This window comes from Semicossyphus pulcher, unplaced genomic scaffold (genome assembly GCF_022749685.1).
Source record: "Semicossyphus pulcher isolate SPU_LCO1_2020_fin unplaced genomic scaffold, fSemPul1.0.p SCAF_26, whole genome shotgun sequence".
Taxonomy (NCBI): domain Eukaryota; kingdom Metazoa; phylum Chordata; class Actinopteri; order Labriformes; family Labridae; genus Semicossyphus; species Semicossyphus pulcher.
Window position 1 is genome coordinate 625,001 of NW_027211700.1, and position 19,067 is coordinate 644,067.

Below are 19,067 nucleotides of genomic sequence, written 5' to 3' on the forward strand. Positions count from 1 at the left end.
CTTAGTTTGATCAAACTTAACAGAGTTTAAAAAACGGCAACATGGTGAAACATAGAAAGTGAAAGAAACACACACACACACATGCGCGCGCACACACACACACACACACACACATAGATTAAGTTCAACTCTGTGAAATGGAGATTTTTTTTTTTACTTCTTTTGTATAATATTTTGTGTAATTGTCCTTTAACACGTCTCCTGATCCCCGTCCCTCCTCCTCCTGGTTCTCTCCTCCTCCGGGTTCTCTCCTCCTCCTGGTTCTCTCCTCCTCCTGGTTCTCTCCTCCTCCGGGTTCTCTCCTCCTCCTGGTTCTCTCCTCCTCTCGGCCTTGTGTCCGGTTCCAGGCTCTGTTAGTTCTGCACCAGCCGGAGACCATCGAGCTGTGGAACCCCGACGCCCCCATCGAGACGTTCTGGGACATCAGGTACCAAACAGTCCTCATCTTTCCATGGAGACCAGGCTGTCAGATGCAGAGCTGTGTGTGCTTGTTTTGAAGCGCCTTCAGGCTCCTTCACATGTTTCAGTTTAGCTTTTAGTTTGATCAGATTTCAGATGTACGTTTGTATCTGCTCCCAGTTTGACGAGTGTTAAACACAAAGCATTCTAAAACTACAGGATCTACAGAGGGACGTTGACCTGACTTAGAATAGTCCGATGAAATGTTTTAATGTCCGATCATCAGTGTGAGATGTTTCACTTTAAGGAGTGCACCTGTCTCACTCTGTGGTGGACAGGTGTAACAGAGTAGTGTTCCTCAGACGGACAGAAACATGAAGAACATTGTCTCTGTGACTCCACCTGTTTCCTACGTTAAATAAAGTCTCCATGTGAGAAACACAGGAAGTCTTTATGCCCTTTTGATGCCGACAGGTAAATGACGCTCACCTGTCGTTGTTTCCGTCTGCAGCTCTCAGGTTCTCTTCCTCATCTGTCGTAAACTGATCGGTCAGCAGATGGTTAACGGGACAGAAGTTCTCAAGTGGCTGCGGGAGATCCTGATCTGCAGGAACAAGTTTCTGCTCAAGAACAAGGTACTGACCCGACCCTGAGCTCCAGAGCCCGGCTGTTGTCTGCAGGAACCAGGTGTTCAGTAGTCATGTGATCGGATCGCAGCTATCGGTTTGGATCTTGAGTAGGACTGGGATAACTTTGACTTTTTATATGTTGCTGTGGGAGTTCTGTATCGACACAGTGACGCTGCAGATTATCAGACGTAAGAAATAAAAGATGTTGTTTCCTCATGAAGCAGCGTCAGTATCAAACATCAGATATTTAGTTTACAGCAGCTGTGAGGAACTGTTATTGTGTGGATTTTGGCGCCCCCCCCCTGGACAACGTGTGTAATACGTAGTCCCTTTAGAGCTCTGTTGATCCAATCGACTTTTACTTTGAAAAACCAGGAGGAAGGAGAGGAAAGACGATTTTTGTCTCCATACAATAATCCAACAGATACTTTAATTAATGACTTTATATTAATTACAAAGATTCAGTCCAACAGTTTTATCTCTTATTGCACGTTAGAGGTGTTTAAGGTGGACACAATATGACCTGAGAGCTGACCTTTGACCCGTGTCAGAAGGTCAAGTGAGTCTGGGTCTGTTTGTTAAACATTTAAACATCATAATTAGTTTATTTCTTTGTTCAAGTTGAACATGGTTTTTGTTTCTTTGTATTATATTTTATTTTTTGTCCCTTCAAAGTAAAAGACTTGGTGACCCCGTGACGGCTGTTCGACCTCTCTCTCCGTGCAGAGCTTGGAGCCGTGGCACACTGAGTTTCCTCCTCTAGCAGCTGATTTGTGGCCCCTCAGGTGTCAGACAGGAACACCAAACTAAACCCCGTCTGTCCGTGTGTAACCTGTTCTTCCTCTGGATGTTTCAGGAGTGTGCCACGATGGGCGGAGGGATCCCGATCTGCCGGCAGGCGCAGACGAAGCTGGAGGTGAGTCTCTACATGTTCCTGTGGAGTCCGGACACCGAGGCCGTGCTGGTGGCCATGTCGTGTTTCCGTCACCTCTGTGAGGAGGCCGACATCCGCAGCGCCGCCGACGAGGTGCCCGTCCAGAACATCCTGCCCAACTACGCCACCTTCAGCGAGCTGGCCTCCGTCAGCAACATGATGGGGACAGGTCAGTGCTGCTGAGAGATGAATCGAGTCTCAAAGGGAGCGTTTGTTTTTTTACAGACTAAACAGATCCATGAATCCAGAAAATGAATGAAAGTGTTTGTCTCTAACAAAGACGAAGAAAAGTTCAAACATGCAGAGCTACAAAAAACAGGGAACGTCAAACTCTGTCATAATTAGGGGGACATGAAACGCGCTGGCTCCACAGGTTATGGAGCTGATCTGATGATGGAAACACAAATGATGCACATCTTTAAATCTCTGTGCTCGTTGTCCTACTAGCAGAATAAACGTGCTCCCTGTTCGGGCGTTGCTTCCACAGGTCGCTCCACGCTGCAGAAGAGGGTGATGGCCTTACTGAGGAGGATAGAGCACCCCACACCTGGAAACATCGAGGTGCACACACTGAAATTACAGTTTTAGTCACACTGTTCTATTTCCATTCATGAACTGATGTCATGTTTCATCTTTCTTTTCTGCACACGTAATCGTCTGCTGGTTCCTCCTTCAGGCCTGGGAGGACACGTACGCTAAGTGGGACCAGGTCACCAAACAGATTCTCAACTTCCCCAAAAACAAAGCCGACGACGGGCAGGTAAGAGTGTCAGAGATCAAAGTTCATATACCTGATGCACTGAGGGAAAGGCAGTGAATGCAGAGCCTGCAGGTTACTACTTGTAAGACGGTTGCTTAGTTGCAGACAGTTTGGACTAAAGCTGCAACGATCAGTCGATTGATCCTTCAGATGACTTAAAGAAAATTGATTTGCATGAAGCTCCAACATGTTTTGAGTGCAGCGTCCTAAACGTGAGCGTCTCAGGAAACTGATGATCTTTGGACTTCTGGTAGATTAAACAATGAATCCATCAATCCTGACATTGATCGGCAGGTTAATCAATAAAGATGATCAGCATCATCTGTTGTGGAGCTTCAGATGCTGTGTTGAGTCCGTCCTGCAGCTCCGTAGTGTTTCTGGTGTTCTCCTGCCGTTCAGCGTCTCTGTCCCCCCCTCACAGCAGGAGTGGATCAACATGACGGGCTTCCTGTGCGCTCTGGGCGGCGTCTGTCTCCAGCAGCGCAGCACCCCCGGCCCCGCCACCTACAGCCCCCCCATGGGCCCCATGAGCGAGCGCAAACACTCCATGATCTCCATGGGCCCCTGCGACGTGTCCAACCCCGCCGGCTCCTCCTGCTCCTCCTCGGCCTCCAGCGAGACGCCCGTCAGCCGCTTCCTGGACCGGCTGCTCGCCCTGCTGGTATGCGGACACGACCGGGTCGGCCTCCACGTGCGCACCAACGTCAAAGACCTGCTGGGGCTGGAGCTGAGCCCCGCCCTCTACCCCATGCTGTTCAACAAGCTGAGGAACAGCATCGGGAAGTTCTTCGACACGCAGGGGCCGGTGAGTGCAGCAGCAGCTCCTCACACAGTTTGCTTTTCTTCTCTCTATGGTCACTCAGCATCACAGGTAGTCGATCCAGCCAGTGTCTCCTCTGAGTTCTTATGAATGTAACATTTTATGACATTAATAATAAGCACATGTATCTGTTGTCTAAGTATTAAAGGTCTGAATGATCATCCTGAGCAGCTGTAGAAGCACACTGAGAATAACTTGAACCCTTGTGGCTCTGTTGTAAACGTCTTCTTGGCCGTGCAGCTGTGTTTTCTGACTGAGGCGGTTTAAAGGGAAGTTGAAATAAACTGAAGTGTCAACATGTTTCCAGGTTAATCAGCAGTGCTCCAGTTCCTACCTGCAGGTTTCAGGCTGTACGAACACAAGAGTGAAGCTTCTGAACACAGTCATGTCCTCACGTCAGCTTCCAGCTCGTTGTGTTGATGTTGGACTGATCCTGTTACAGCAGCATGTTGGACTGATGTCATGTTACCTCACTTCTAGCTTTACATCCTGTTTGTACCCTGTGGTGTTCATGCGCTCAGGTTCCCATCAACGAGACGAACACGCTGTTTGTGGAGCAGACCATCGCCATCATGAAGAACCTGCTGGATAACCACACAGAGGGCAGCTCTGAGCACCTGGGGCAGGCCAGCATCGAGACCATGATGCTCAACCTGGTCAGGTGGGTTCTCTCTGTCTGTGGAGTCAGCTGACGCGGTGATAGCTCATGTTCACTGTACTGAGACCTGTGCTCCGCCCTGCAGGTACGTGCGCATCCTGGGTAACATGGTCCACGCCATCCAGATCAAGACCAAGCTGTGCCAGCTGGTGGAGGTGATGATGGAGCGGCGAGACGACCTGTCCTTCTGCCAGGAGATGAAGTTCAGGTCAGAGGCAGGATGACAAGTGTCGGCCACACAGGCTTTATCTGTTGTTACATTTCATGGAGGATGTTAGAAAGCTTCCCTGAGCTCGGGTAGTTCAGACTGATGTTCTCCTCGGACACAGGTAACAAGTCAACATGGCGGCATGCAATAAAAGAGAGGACTTTGTTCTAAATATAAACCTCCTTCATCCACTGCAAGTGTTTTAGTTCTGCGTCAACCGAGCCCGAGCTCACAGCCGTCTGCTGCAGAGTCTGTGGACACTAAAAACATCGGTTATATTTAGAAGTGTGTGACACTGTTCAAGAGAGGAGAAGCTGCAAGACGGCGGCTTAAAAGAAGCTGACATACGCAGAGTCAAATTAAAGTTGTAGATGGGGTGTTAGAAAATCTGAGAGTATTCATCTAACGGACTCAGAGGGCGAGACGGGAATGAAGCTGAAAGCTGGTGCTGGTCTGTGCTCCTTAATGTCTCCTCTCCTCGTAGAGTCTTTAACACTCGATGAGATCGACAATAGTCTGAATGTAAATATCCTGCATCGGATGAAAACGGCTCTTAAACCTGTTGGCCTCTGAAGTTTATAACTTCACTGCTCAGACTGGAACAAAACTTCAAAACAAAACTAACATGGAGGAACGTGTAGAGCAGACGGTTCAGCCCGATCACAGTAAGCTCTGCAGACTCCAGAACAGCACGTTCAGGGGTCGATGGAAGGAGGCAGATCTCATAACTTTCACACACTCAGTTTGGACGTTATTGTCGGTGCATAATGATCCAAAGACTTGTTAAATTTACATGCAGGTTAAACCTGCAGAAACCCGTCCTCTTGGTTCAGTCGATTGAGTCGGTCTGTAAGGTCTCATTCTGTTTTCAGGAACAAGATGGTGGAGTATCTGACCGACTGGGTGATGGGAACCTCCAACCAGGCAGCTGATGACGACATCAAGTGTCTGACGAGGTGCAGCTCTGACATTTACCCTACTCTGTGTAAAGAGCTGAGACGGCTCCCTCCTCACTGTCGTCTCCTTTGTGTCTGTGTGTGTGTGTGTGTGTGTGTCTGTGTGTGTCTGTGTGTCTGTGCGTCTGTGTGTGTGTCTGTGTCTGTGTCTGTCTGTGTGTGTGTGTGTGTCTGTGCGTCTGTGTGTGTGTCTGTCTGTCTGTGTCTGTGTGTGTGTGTGTGTGTGTGTGTCTGTGTGTGTGTGTCTGTGTGTGTGTGTCTGTGTGTGTGTGTCTGTGTGCGTGCAGGGACCTGGACCAGGCCAGCATGGAGGCGGTGGTGTCTCTGTTAGCCGGTCTTCCTCTGCAGCCGGAGGAGGGTGACGGAGTCGAGCTGATGGAGGCCAAATCTCAGCTGTTCCTCAAGTAAGAACAAAACAAGTCAACACAAGATGTTTAAAGAATACGCTCAGTTTTTATGCCTTAAGTTCTTTATTTGTACAAATTAAGATTAAAGATAAAACACATGTACCTGCACATGTGGGGAAAGGAGGAGTCAGGATGATAGCTGTGTCTGTTGGTGTGCAGGTACTTCACCCTCTTCATGAACCTGCTGAACGACTGCAGCGAGGTGGAGGACGAGGGGCAGGCGGTGGGGGGGCGTAAGAGAGGCATGTCCCGCCGCCTGGCCTCCCTCCGTCACTGCACCGTCCTCGCCATGTCCAACCTACTCAACGCCAACGTGGACAGCGGCCTCATGCACTCCATCGGTAAGTCCGCATCACACAGCTCCACTCGCAGCCTCTGAGAGAGTCCCCCGTGAACACCACAGTGCTGTGCTCCTCCCCCTGCAGGTCTGGGCTACCACAAAGACCTGCAGACTCGAGCCACCTTCATGGAGGTGCTCACCAAGATCCTGCAGCAGGGGACGGAGTTCGACACGCTGGCAGAGACGGTGCTGGCCGACCGCTTCGAGAGGCTGGTGGAGCTGGTCACCATGATGGGAGACCAGGGGGAGCTGCCCATCGCCATGGCGCTGGCTAATGTGGTCCCCGGGTCCCAGTGGGTGGGTACCGCCTCCAGATCTAAGACTGGTTTCAAACATGATGCAGACAGGAACAGTTTGATTCAGCACATTACAAAAAATACAAAATAAAAGCACTAAAACGACATTTCCTTTTCAGACTATCAAAACATTTCTCTGTGTCGAACATCAAAACACATCGTACACTGAATCACATTAGGCTTTCAAAATAAAAGAAAAATGACCCAAACTTCTTCACCAGATGATGTTAGACTTTCAAAATAAAAGAGAAATCTCCAAACATATTACCCGGATAAAACTAGGTTTTCAAAATAAAAGAGAAATCGCCAACATGCTTCGCTGAGGTTTCAAATAAACGAGGAATGTCTGAATTGTCCTTCCAAATGAAAAGCATATTACTGAAAATTCTTCACTATATGAAGGTTTTCAAAATAAAAGGGAAATGTCGCTTCACTAGGAAAGTAAAGTAAAAAATAAAATAAAACTCTCTCACACTTAAATGGAAAAATGTCCCAAACACCGAAAACAAGAGAAATGTCTGTTCTTCACTGGATGACCACAGGCTCCGAAAGAAGAACAGACCCGTCCTTCTGCCCTTGATTACAGCAGACTTTCAAAGTAAGAGCAATGTCTCTAACTCCTTCAAAGGAAAACATTAAAGTTTCAAAATAAAACAAAAGTGTCCTGAAGTTCTTCACTTGGTGACTCTTGGCTTTCAAAATAAAAGACAAAGGTCCCACTTCCTGTTCGGTTTTAGTTTAGTTTATTGTTTAGTTGGTCAGGGACCATGTGCAACATGCATGAGTCTCAGTTAAAGAGAGGAGAGGCACTGCACCACATTCAGCTGATTAGCTGCTTTCCACCTGCAGTCCCTGGGCAGGTAGACACACGAGCAATACAGAAAACAATACAATACAGAATACTGACGCTAAGTGAAAGTGATACCACGATATGAAGCTTGGGCTCTATTGTCCGTGTGTTGATTGTCTGCAGGATTTCAGAATAAAGGGGGCTCTGGGGCTCTCTGGGGTCTAAAGGGTCAGCATCATATCTCCATGAAGCGCTCCCTCCAGCACTGATGTGTGTGTGTTTGTAATATCTGCAGGACGAGCTGGCCCGGGTCCTGGTCACGCTGTTTGACTCCCGTCACCTCCTCTACCAGCTGCTGTGGAACATGTTCTCCAAAGAGGTGGAGCTGGCCGACTCCATGCAGACTCTGTTCAGAGGAAACAGCCTGGCCAGCAAGATCATGACCTTCTGCTTCAAGGTAGAAGACGCCGCGTGTGTCACTTTAAATATCAGCTGGACGACCCGTGTGCGTGCGGGCGTGCGTGTGTGTGTGTGTTACTGACTTTATTTAACGTTGTCAGGTGTATGGGGCCGCGTACCTGCAGAAGCTGCTGGAGCCGTTATTAAGAGGAGTCATCACCACCCCTGAACACATCAGCTTTGAGGTGGACCCCACCAGGCGAGTACCTGCGTCACTGATCTGTCAGCGTGCAGCAGACTTGTTGCATAATAATCAAACATATCAGCCGGAGCCTTTAATCTGTCGCTGCAGACATCTTGGCTTGCATGATAGTTTCAGCTTTCTCTTGCAAGAAGAACAAAGTTAAGATATTTGAGTAGATTCAAACTGGATCATGTTAAAAATCTTACCCGCCCTATAAACAGAAGTAAAAAGTTCCGATGCTGCTCGTTAGGAAGGACTCGTTTGAGGGCGTTGGGACGGCAGGAGGTCCGTTTCCATCGTCTCTGACAGCTTCCTGTTTGTGTCCTCAGGCTGGAACAAGGAGAGAACCTGGAGGAGAACCAGAGGAACCTGCTGCAGATCACCGAGCGCTTCTTCCAGGCCATCATCGGCTCGTCCAACGAGTTCCCCCCACAGCTACGCAGCGTCTGCCACTGTCTCTACCAGGTACACCCCCCCCTCACACCACGCCCCCCTGCTGCTCACCACCCAGCCTCTCTGCCCTCACCTGAGTGTGTGTGTGTGTGTGTGTGTGTGTGTGTGTGTGTGTGTGTGTGCGCGTGTGTGTGTGTGTGTGTGTGGACTGCCACATTTCTCCACTCTGAGGCCTCTGACGCTGCTCCGCTCACTGCTCTCTACATCACACTGCTCACACCTTTACCTGTACACACTCAACATCTACACCTTCTGTGTCATCACTCCCATATAAGGACGTGTTTCCTCTTACACATGTTATACACATCAGCACCACAGGACTCTTTGTATCACCTGGTGTTCAAAGCTCCTCACATGTCACTGAGCCAACAGGTGTGAACAGCAGCTCTGTGATCACGATGGAAGCAGATATCAGAATGCTTTTATTTTGGAATATTTAGTTTTGTGTTCCAACAAATGAACGGCATCAAAGTGATTGATTAAGTTGGTCAGAAAGTCTTTAATTAACGTGATAAATGTTCCAACAACAGTATTTCTGCATGCACACATGTATTGATGGATCAGGTGTGATCACGTCTGACTCACCTGTAACACCAAATATGTCCACCAGGTGGTGTTCTAGCGTAAACTCGGTACACCAACATGTTCACACAGTGTGACTCAGAGCTGTTTCACACCTCTGCTGCCGCCGCCTCGCCCTCACTGCTGTCGATGGAAGCTCGAGCTTAACACCTGAGTAATAACACCTTATGTTCTACATTCATTCAGAGATGTTCACAGCTGCACCTTAAAGAAGAAGTCTGGGCTTCTGATCACAGAGGCTGCATTTCCTGTGTGTTTACATCTTTGATTTATCATCCTCCATCTTGGATTTCCTTTTGCAGCTGTTCACACACACACACACGTCAACACGCACATACACACACACACTAATGTTGCTGCAGTGACACCACGCCAGCGCATGCATGGACACGCTTCATGTCCCCTGAGCAGTGATGAAAACTTTTCTAACAGCAGTTTTTGATTTGTCTGTTTTACTGGATGTGAATGGTCAGGGCAGCGCGTGTGTGTGTGTGTGTGTGTGTGTGTGTGTGTGTGTGTGTGTGTGTCTGTGTAGCCGGTGCTGTGACCATGATTGTGCTCATCTCTGTTCTGTAGGCTACTTGCCACTCTCTACTGAATAAAGCAACAGTAAAAGAAAAAAAGGAAAACAAAAAAGCAGTAAGTTTGGAGAAACTTCTTTCCCTCAGACACTTTTTCCCCCTGAAGCAAAAAAAAAGCTTTTTTTGCATTTTATTCATTTGATTATTTTATTTCTTCATTTGGTTTTTGATTTGGTGGAAATGTTTTATTCTTTTCTCCATATTCAACTTTGTGTACAACCCCCCTCTGAAAATCATTGTACTAATATCGGCGCCATTTTAATGTATTTCCAATTAACAGTTTGCAGGAAACTGTGGCATCTCTGATCTTTTCTTTGTTTGCACTTCTGGAGACGTTTTCTCAGAACATTTCATCTGCACTCATGTGTGTCCATCGTATATAAGTCTCACAGACACACACACACACACACACACACACACACACACACACACACACACACCTGACTGGTGTTGATGAAATATTCTGATAAACTGGCCTCTGTCTGTCATGGGTTGGTTTCCTTTTTTCCGCATTATTAAAGATCTCAGAATCACTGGGGTAAAAAGGAGGTAGTCGTCTGCATATTGGATCAAGCTTACACTCTTTTGCTTGCTTCTTAGCGCTCATGGGTCTAAAGAGGACTCCAGTTTCTCTCTTTACCTCATCCTAATCCTCCACCTGTAAAAGCAGAGTGTGCTAACATCATCACGCTTCATGCTGATTGGATGTGAAGCTGCAGTTTGAGATATGAGACCCAGATTCACAGAAGGACTTTGGACTCAGTGACAAACAAGCAGCCGTTAAAGTCTGTGCTGATTGAGTTCAGTTTGAACCTTTAATATCTTTTAATTTAACAGATATAAAACAAAAGATTGTGATATATTCACGTATTACACATCGCCCTGACTTTCTTTGGGATCAGGGTTGAAAGACAGACAGACACTTTATAGATCCCGAGGGAAGTTGAGGATAGACGCAGAGGAGAGCGCAGACGTCTGCAGGGCCGCGATCATGTCCTGTATGCTCTGAAAAACTGCTCAATATGTCTGAATATAAAACCTATAATAAAACTACAATAACTATAAGAATTATATGTGAATACTTTGTAGCTGAAGCGTCTTCATATCATCTGTGGATTGACTCCTGCAGCTGACAGCCCGGGCTCTTAATATATGTAAGGTTTGGTAGGGAAGTGAAACTGGACTTGATATAATAGTGACTCCTGAAACACACAAACTCTTTGGTGTCGTCAGTATAAAGATGACAGGAACACAAATGCACTGCTTGCACTGGTTGTGAATCATCTGTTTAGTTTACTGTCACCAGCTGGATGAGTTTAGACAGAGTCCAGATTTTATCAACATGAAAGATTCACCTGTAAACAAAACATTCAGGTCTTTGTGTTGTATGGCTGTATATAAAGATGGACGACGCGTCTCCATCTGCTCCCGTTGTACAAAAGTGATGCCGAAACAGCCCCTGTGATAGGCGCTGCCATCTTGCGATGGTGACGTCATACGGAGCCAGAGTCTGCGCAGGAGAGATCGGCGGGTGGCGCCGCCGTAGCCACTTCCGCTAACCCAAACACACACTTAACTTACCAAAATAACAGCAAGGATCCCGCACGCCGGCGTGTTTAACAGCAGAACAGCTTCTTGTGTTGGTCTGAGGTTAAAGTTCACAGGTATGGAAACTTCAGTGACTGTAGTGATTGTTTTAGTTACGTCTCCTCTCGCCGATCGTCCTCCGCTCTGCTCACCTGGAACTGATTGGCTGCAGGAGCCGTATTGGTCAACAGAGCTGTCAATCATCATTTTGACAGCATCAAATAACTAATTAAAAGTAAACTTGTCAGAGGCGATAGAGAGGGTTTGGCTTCACTGTTCGGGAGCTGTCATGTCGGCCATCTTTGTATGCAGTCTGTGGTTAAACAGGCCCGGGACTTCGTTCTGTTCAAAAACTACAAATAGATTTCTTATCAGACTTCTAAAGGTGAGTTCAGACCTACAGCACAGGTCATGTTTCCGATAACATGACGTCATCACGGTCGATGCAAAGATGCAAAGATGCAAAGATGCATCATCTGTACAAGATGAGCTGGAGTGTGTTAAACGCTGTCTCGTTTAATGAGTCAGCATTCAGACTCTCCTGACGTGCAGAGATGATGCTGACTAACAAACAGAGGCTGGCTGCTTGATTCATGCGTCTGATTACTGAGTTGTAGATGGAGCAGGGTTAAGCTGGTTGGTCTGGATGGAGTGCACCAGAAGTCTAGATTACCTGTGGTTTAATCTCTGTACAGTAAGAATATGTCAGATATTGTGCCATTATAGTAATATGCTGCTGTGTAACAGCAAGGTAGGCATTTCCTTACTTTAATGATGACTGGATGAAAACAGTCGTCGTGAATAACAGCTCAACACAATGAAAAGGAGAGCGAGTCTGCAGCTTCATTCCTGCAGCCAAACATAATGGAGCTCGTCCCACCAGCAGACCCTGGCAGAGGTCTAAAGGCTGCTGCTTGTAGCCAAGGAGTTGGTGTTGTTTGTGAATGTAGTAAATCTGTATTTTATGTCTGTGATTTAAAGATGTGACTGCAGACTGTGCTGTTGTGTTTGTGAGGTTTGAAATCATCGGATGATGTGAAACATTTAACGAGCTCAGAGACAGAAGGATGTTTCACAGCCGCCTCAGAGAGTCCAGTTTCAGTCAAAACGGTCCCGAGGTCGATTAGATGTTGATTCCTCTCCACAAGGCCTAATGTATATCCTGTCTGCTAACTTTAAACGTGGCAGTGGTGTAAATATAAAGTAATGCTTCATTTGCAGTTGTTTTTCCAGTTGCATGGTTCTGAATCCATCAGAAACGCATGTATCACAACATTTATGCCATGCAATGTTTATGTTTGCTTATATCTTGCATCATTTAAAGGTCATTTCTTAAGCCTGAGCTGGGCGATACGGTACGATGCGATATATGATGTGATACGGGATGATACACTTTGTCGTCCCTGGAGGGTGTTTAGTCTTGGCCTTGCTGAGTGTTAATCACAAGTTTCTTCAAAACGGTCACAAAGTCTGCCACATAAACATTTTGATTGGATTAAATTCAGGGGCCTGATGGGGTCTCATGACACGAGACAATATCATAAACCCATTTAACCATATCAGAAATCTCCCTCTGCGTCGATCGTATTCACTCGTCATCATTGAATCTGTATGGATTCCGATCGATGGACAAACACACCCCTACATCTCTCAGAGGTATGATAGTGTCGATGTGGCTACAAAGAAGTCAGACAGGTCGGGGAAGAGGGCGGGGTCATTCATTATTAAGAGACGAAGGACTTTCAGCTCTGCTGCTGCCTCGATCGATTACTTTTTTATGTTACTGTGTGACTTTGGTGCTGAAATCCAACATAACACAAACACACAAACTAACTCCTCGATCGATGCAGCAGCAGAGCATCAGCTCCTGTTCTGTGAGCTTAAATCAGTGTTTTTCTGAATGGAGTCTGGTGTGTGTGCAGAGAGCGATCTAACGTCTGTGTGTGGTTAAAACAATCATCTTCCTCTGTAACAAAAAGGTCTATCTCTGTAGGGATCCTTTCTGTCATGTTGTCACACACTTAGAATAACAATCTGAGCCTGTCAGTGGAAACAACAAGAACTTTTAGTGGACGACCTTTGACCCATCAAGGATTATGTTGCAGCCGTTACAGCCTGTTCCACATCTACTGAGACACTCACACACTTTGTACCTGTTTGTTATTTAGAGCCCAGGATGTAGAAAAAGAGGGCCCTTAAATATGTTCTGGCAGCAGGTGTGATGATCTGTGTTCTAGAAGGTCGTCACAGTAAAAGCTTGGGGAGCGACAGGCGGTCCAGTCTGTGATGTTGGATTGTGGTACACTCGCTCTGCTTTGCTTCAAAGCGATGGGATGCTCAGGTTGTGATGTTTGTGGATGCTCATCCATCGCTTCGCACCACAACTCATGGCTCATCTGTCCTCCGCCTTCCTTTAATTTTGTGATGACTTCCAGTTTCCATCCTTCACCACAGAGAGGAAACGGTCGGGTGTCTTGTCTTGCTCTTCCTCTCTCTTCTCTCTCTTGGGCTTTAACTGGAAGCTTTGTGGCTCATGTTACAGCCCAAAATGAATTCATACGTCTCCCTCCTGTCATGGCTCGCCTTACTCTGCTCTGTCACACATTGTATATTTAGTTTTCCATCATCCCCTCCTTTGCTCTTTAATGTACTGAAATTCATTGTCAATATTTTCTCCTTCCCTCTCCTCGAACCTGATCCCCTGCTCAAACCTTTCTCTTCTGTCCTGTCTGTTTCCCCTTTGTTTGCCCCTCCTTCGTCCTCCCCGGCCCCCTCCTCTTCCTCCTCACATAGGTGGTGAGTCAGCGGTTCCCTCAGAACAGCATCGGCGCCGTGGGCAGCGCCATGTTCCTGCGCTTTGTCAACCCGGCCATTGTGTCTCCTTATGAGGCCGGCATCTTGGACAAGAAGCCCCTGCCCCGGATAGAGCGGGGCCTCAAACTCATGTCCAAGGTAAGCAGAGAAGCACCTGACTGAAGGGAAACGTATTCTCATTCCGAGACATCTGAGATAATTAGTGCTACTGTGGTTTGGTTGTGTCATAAATATGGTTAAATCCATAGTTTCCTAACACTTTAACACAAAGGGAGTGTGTATTAAAGGATAAAAATAGAGAACAAATAGAAGCATGTTCAAATCTGCTGATCAAAACTAAACCGTCGTCTAAAGTCACGTTTCCACTGCAGGAACTTTTCCCAGGGACTAGGAACCTTTGGAGGAACTCCATGTGTTTCCACAGGGACCAGGGTCTAAATTTAGTTCCAGGGACTTTATTATATTATTATATATTATTATTATCATACCCCATACAAACATAAAAACAAGTCCCCTTAAAAAGTCTGGGAAGTACTTTACAAAAGTACGGGAACTTTGGGGTGGGACTCATCTGAAAAGTTCCCATTGCACGTCATCTCAGCCGCCATTTTAAACAAATCTGCAGCCGAGAACTAGTGAGTTCGGTTTTTAGTATGTTTTGCTTCTACACATCAATAAAGTGACGAGGTGCACTGATTAGACTTTATTCACAATATTCACAGATCTTAAGACGGCAGTGAAAACAAAAACATGCAGCAGGAACCTTTTCATACCTTAGAAAGTAGTTCCTGGTGAAAAAGCAGCTTTAGTTTACTCTTAGCTTGAGTGCTAATAGAGTAAAAACAGGGCGGTTGTGGTCGGTTAAAGGTTGGCGGTTTGATTCCCTGCCGCTGCAGTCAAAGCGTCCTTGGGCGAGACACTGAACCCCAGATTGCTCCTGAAGGCCTGAATGTGACCTGTAGTGTAAAAGTGCTCCGAGTGGCCTGAAGACGAGTAGCTCTATAAGCTCAGTCCATTTAAGCACAGAAGCTGCTCCTGTGTTGGGCAGAAGTCCCGTCAGAGCGTGTGACTGTTCTTTAATGCTGAAGTGAAGAAAGACTTCTAACTCTGCTGTGATCTAACGACTACTCTGATCGGCGACTCGATTACTGAAGCGATTAGTCGACCAATCAGAACATAAACCACACAGTGACTGTCTCTTATTTAGCTCTCAGCTTTAAATGTAGTGTGAGCTTCTTTTAAACATGTGCTCACTAACAATACATATGTCTTCTGTACACTCTGCTGCTGATTCGGCTCCTCCTGACACAAACGAGACGGCGGGAAACATTTAGTCCCCACTGCAGATATCTGCAGAGGGAGGATGTAGGGCCGCGCTGCGAGGTGAAGACGTGCTGAGATGAGCTGCTGTTTGTTTTTAATGTTGTGTATTCTTGTCTCCAGATTCTGCAGAGCATTGCCAACCACGTCCTGTTCACTAAAGAAGAACACATGAGGCCTTTTAACGACTTTGTGAAGAGTAACTTTGACTCAGCACGGAGGTGAGGCCATGCTAACGATGCCAACGATGCTAACGATGCTAACTCAGATGAACTCTTCCTACAGCAGTGACTGTGGAGTATCTCTGTCGGCTTGTTTATTCTTCTCTCTCTTTAACAGGTTTTTCTTGGACATCGCCTCCGACTCTCCGCCCAGCGACTCGGTCAACCACAGCCTGTCCTTCATCAGCGACGGGAACGTGCTGGCTCTGCACCGCCTGCTGTGGAACAACCAGGAGAGGATCGGACAGTACCTCTCCAGTAACAGGTCAGGAAGCCTCTTTTCAACCAGCACAGGAAGAATAAACTATGATCATTTTGATGACATGGTTTGTGATGATTTCACCTCCAGGGACCACAAGGCCGTAGGCAGGAGACCTTTTGACAAGATGGCGACCCTGCTGGCCTACCTGGGGCCTCCTGAACACAAACCTGTGGCTGACACGCACTGGTCCAGTCTCAACCTGACCAGCTCCAAGTTTGAGGAGTTCATGACCAGGTAGGAATGCAGCTGGGTGAATGAGTCATCTTTGCTTTATGAATGAACAGTAGAAAACTGCTCTTTTAAAAATGCTCATCAGCGCTTTAAATAAATATTTAAAGGAGCAGTTTGCCCCTGGAAAAAGCCCCTGTCAGTCAAAGCTGGCGTTTATAGAAGCGATGATATTTGAAATTGTCTCTTGTTTTAAATTGTGTACGTTGATTGACAGAAGGATGGAATAAGGTACATCAGATCTTTCCTGTGTTGAAGCAGAGGAAACTTTCATCCTTCTGAAGTCTGATCGATCAGATAACTTGAGTCTGGATGAGACAAAATCAATTTGTCATTTTTAACATCAATCCTTTTTGAACATAACTCATCAGAGAATAAGTGCTCCCTGTACATGAGACGTGTTCGTCTGTTGCTGCTGTTAAAGGAGAAGTCCTCTAAATAGACTTCCTGGGTTCAGTCTGCTTCCTCTTTTGTTTCCTCTCAGCTTCATCGTTGCTTTTATTCAACAGTTACACAAGCAGCCAACAACTCAACTAGTTCCACTATTCACCCAAACTGGACTGTTGTTGCCAAGCAACACAAACATTCTCCTGCACCTGTGTCACCATGTGACCACAGATCAGCTTTGTATGATGTATAATCATCTGTTTGATTTCATTTATAAAGCAGCCAGTGAAGTGAGAGTCTGCTGTGTGACTGAGAGGAACCAGCTGCATACACGTACACACACACGCTCTGCTGTGGCCTTAATGAACACCTGGCTGAGGCGGAGTGATACACGGAGTGAAAAGTCCCAGTGAGGTTGTTCTCTATATCCCCACTCATGGAAAGCCTCTTGTCCAATCAGACGACTTGGTCTGAACTTACTGTTGTATAATAGTTTATTAACGATATCTCAGGGTATTTACGGCTCTCCTAGTCTACGAAGATAAAGTGTCTTTAATTGGCTGTAAACATGCAGTAGGTGTTGAATCTGTTACGCATTAAAAATGGTGCGTTTAAGGCACATGGGAATATTGAATAGTGTAGTGTAAAACATCCAAGAGCATGTATTTGTTTCATTAGCTGGTGTGAGACGTCTTAAAGACTTGAGACTCAGACAGTGACATGATGACTGCGCCTTTAATAGATTTCTGTTACGTGAACGAGCTGCAGAGGTTGGCCTCTAGCTGTGCTTCATCTTCTCGTCATCTTTTTGTTGCTCGCTCGTTCATGGATGGAGGACGGGAACATGTGGAGGTGGTTGAAATCCACAGGACACAAACTTTAAAGTTAGAGACTGTCTGAAATCACCAGCGGTCCACAGCACGGTGAACATCCACGACCCAGCAACAACATGTGTTGTTTTCCACACTGATGCCTGTACAGTTCGGCTGTTTGAGGACTTTTGTATTGAGCTTGTGAGTCAGCGTAAACAGATCTGATTGGTTAATAGTGTTTCAGCAGTGAGCAAAAGAAAGAAGAGTTAACTTGTTTTCTGAACGAGGACACAGAGAGCTTCATTATTGATCACACAAACCGTCTTTAAACAGTCTTACAACATAAAATCTTTCTTTGGTGCATGAACGTCTTTGTCAGTGAACTGAGTTGTGTTCATAGTTCGTTATCGTCTGTCAGCAGACCTCTGGCCGTAGAATACATTCAGTATTTACTCAGTTTAAACATGAAGGCTTAGTCACATGATAGACTCCCCCTGCGATTCAAAATATACTGTAATAAAAAAGTATATAAAATAATCCCACTGTAATAAAAGCTGACTTAAGATACAGCAGCTCTCATGAACCCTGATCCTGATCAGCCCCGTGTTCGGTCTTGCAGGCACCAGGTCCACGAGAAGGAGGAATTTAAAGCCTTAAAGACCCTCAACATCTTCTACCAGGCGGGAACGTCCAAGACCGGGAACCCCGTGTTCTACTACGTGGCCCGCAGGTAAGACCTGGTCATGAATGTGACCTCTCTCAGCCGACGTCTTCACTGTGTGATTATGACCTGCTCTGTTTTCTTCACTTTGACACGGAGCAGCTGGAGGTTGTTACAGTCACAGAGCTGAGCTGAAACACCGTGACAGAACAAAACCAAAGAAGAACAATGCTCGCAGGAACATACTGATGAGAACTGTGTAGATTATTACATCAAGAAGAGACGGGAAACAAATGAAAAAGATTAGAACTAAAGAGAAAACAATAGTGATAATAATTAACTGTTAGTCATGCAGAGGTGGCATCGTGCAATATGCATGGGAAGGGAAGGAGCTGCCTCCACCTGTAGGATTTCTCCTCTAACCTATGTTGGGTGGGGAGTTCACCCCTTGGACATATTAAATAAGGACGTTCAACTTTTCGGAGGAGCCCTTTAAAGTTTTTGTCCTTCGCGAGCTGAAACATTCATCCCGCCTGCAGGGTCACAGGGTCACAGGGTCACAGGGTCACAAAGGCTGTGGTGGGTTTCTTAGAAACAGGAAGAGAGGAGGAGCGAGAGATTCCAAACTTTAGATTTCATCACAGACCTCCTGTAAGAGCTCAACAATTAAAATGCACCCTTAAGATACTGAAGTCCAAGACAGCATCAGTCTGTGGGTGATTACTAATTCAGGGGCTGCGTCCTTCCAGGGATTTGAAGGCCCATCGCGTCACAGCAGCGTGTCGAAGGCTGTCCCATTTCAAAGGCTCCTTCAGATTCGTCCTCCTTTTCCCGGGCCCAACGTATCCGGAGATTCATCGTGGCCCAATTTAAACGAGATGGCGGACTCTCACGCGGCCGTAGAATACACGTTTCAACTTACTCGAATAGTTAGCTATACAATTATTAAATAGTGAAAGGGGCCTTGAAACAAACTATCTTTAAAATAAGTTAAAGTGACGTTAATTATATTAGCTAGTTAGCCAGCTAGTTACCTGTTGCTAGGCGACAGGAACGGCGCTCAGATGACATAAGGGTTGTTTGAGATCTCCTTGAAGTGATGGATTATGGACCCACAGGGCTCCACTTGTTTTCTGTTCATTTAACTGAATCTCACATAGACGTAAACAATCCTTCAGTTCTGGGACATGGACTTGTTGTTATAATTAGCTTTGACTTTCCTCCCCAAAGCTAACAGAGCAGGAGATACACATCAGTGGAAACACAAATAATGTGCTCTTCAGCAGCGCTCAGGGGCTGCAGGCTGAGCTGCAGCTGCT

General features: G+C 46.4%; 1 protein-coding gene across 2 annotated transcripts in view; it reads left to right on the plus strand.

Annotated features, from left to right (window-relative positions):
- Nucleotides 1-19,067, plus strand: part of nf1a (neurofibromin 1a) — a 71,159-nt gene that overhangs the window by 14,501 nt on the left and 37,591 nt on the right. The window contains exons 15-35 of one of the 2 annotated variants that reach the window (XM_069676524.1): nt 348-427; nt 911-1,034; nt 1,885-2,131; nt 2,450-2,523; nt 2,639-2,722; nt 3,144-3,527; nt 4,064-4,203; nt 4,286-4,408; nt 5,281-5,364; nt 5,652-5,768; nt 5,931-6,112; nt 6,197-6,408; nt 7,493-7,654; nt 7,758-7,855; nt 8,170-8,305; nt 9,452-9,514; nt 13,837-13,995; nt 15,301-15,398; nt 15,517-15,663; nt 15,748-15,894; nt 17,707-17,817. In XM_069676524.1, coding sequence (XP_069532625.1) covers nt 348-427; nt 911-1,034; nt 1,885-2,131; nt 2,450-2,523; nt 2,639-2,722; nt 3,144-3,527; nt 4,064-4,203; nt 4,286-4,408; nt 5,281-5,364; nt 5,652-5,768; nt 5,931-6,112; nt 6,197-6,408; nt 7,493-7,654; nt 7,758-7,855; nt 8,170-8,305; nt 9,452-9,514; nt 13,837-13,995; nt 15,301-15,398; nt 15,517-15,663; nt 15,748-15,894; nt 17,707-17,817 — 2,972 coding nt within the window. The remainder of the gene's footprint in view (nt 1-347; nt 428-910; nt 1,035-1,884; nt 2,132-2,449; nt 2,524-2,638; nt 2,723-3,143; nt 3,528-4,063; nt 4,204-4,285; nt 4,409-5,280; nt 5,365-5,651; nt 5,769-5,930; nt 6,113-6,196; nt 6,409-7,492; nt 7,655-7,757; nt 7,856-8,169; nt 8,306-9,451; nt 9,515-13,836; nt 13,996-15,300; nt 15,399-15,516; nt 15,664-15,747; nt 15,895-17,706; nt 17,818-19,067) is intronic. The other variant, XM_069676525.1, reaches the window with a different exon arrangement.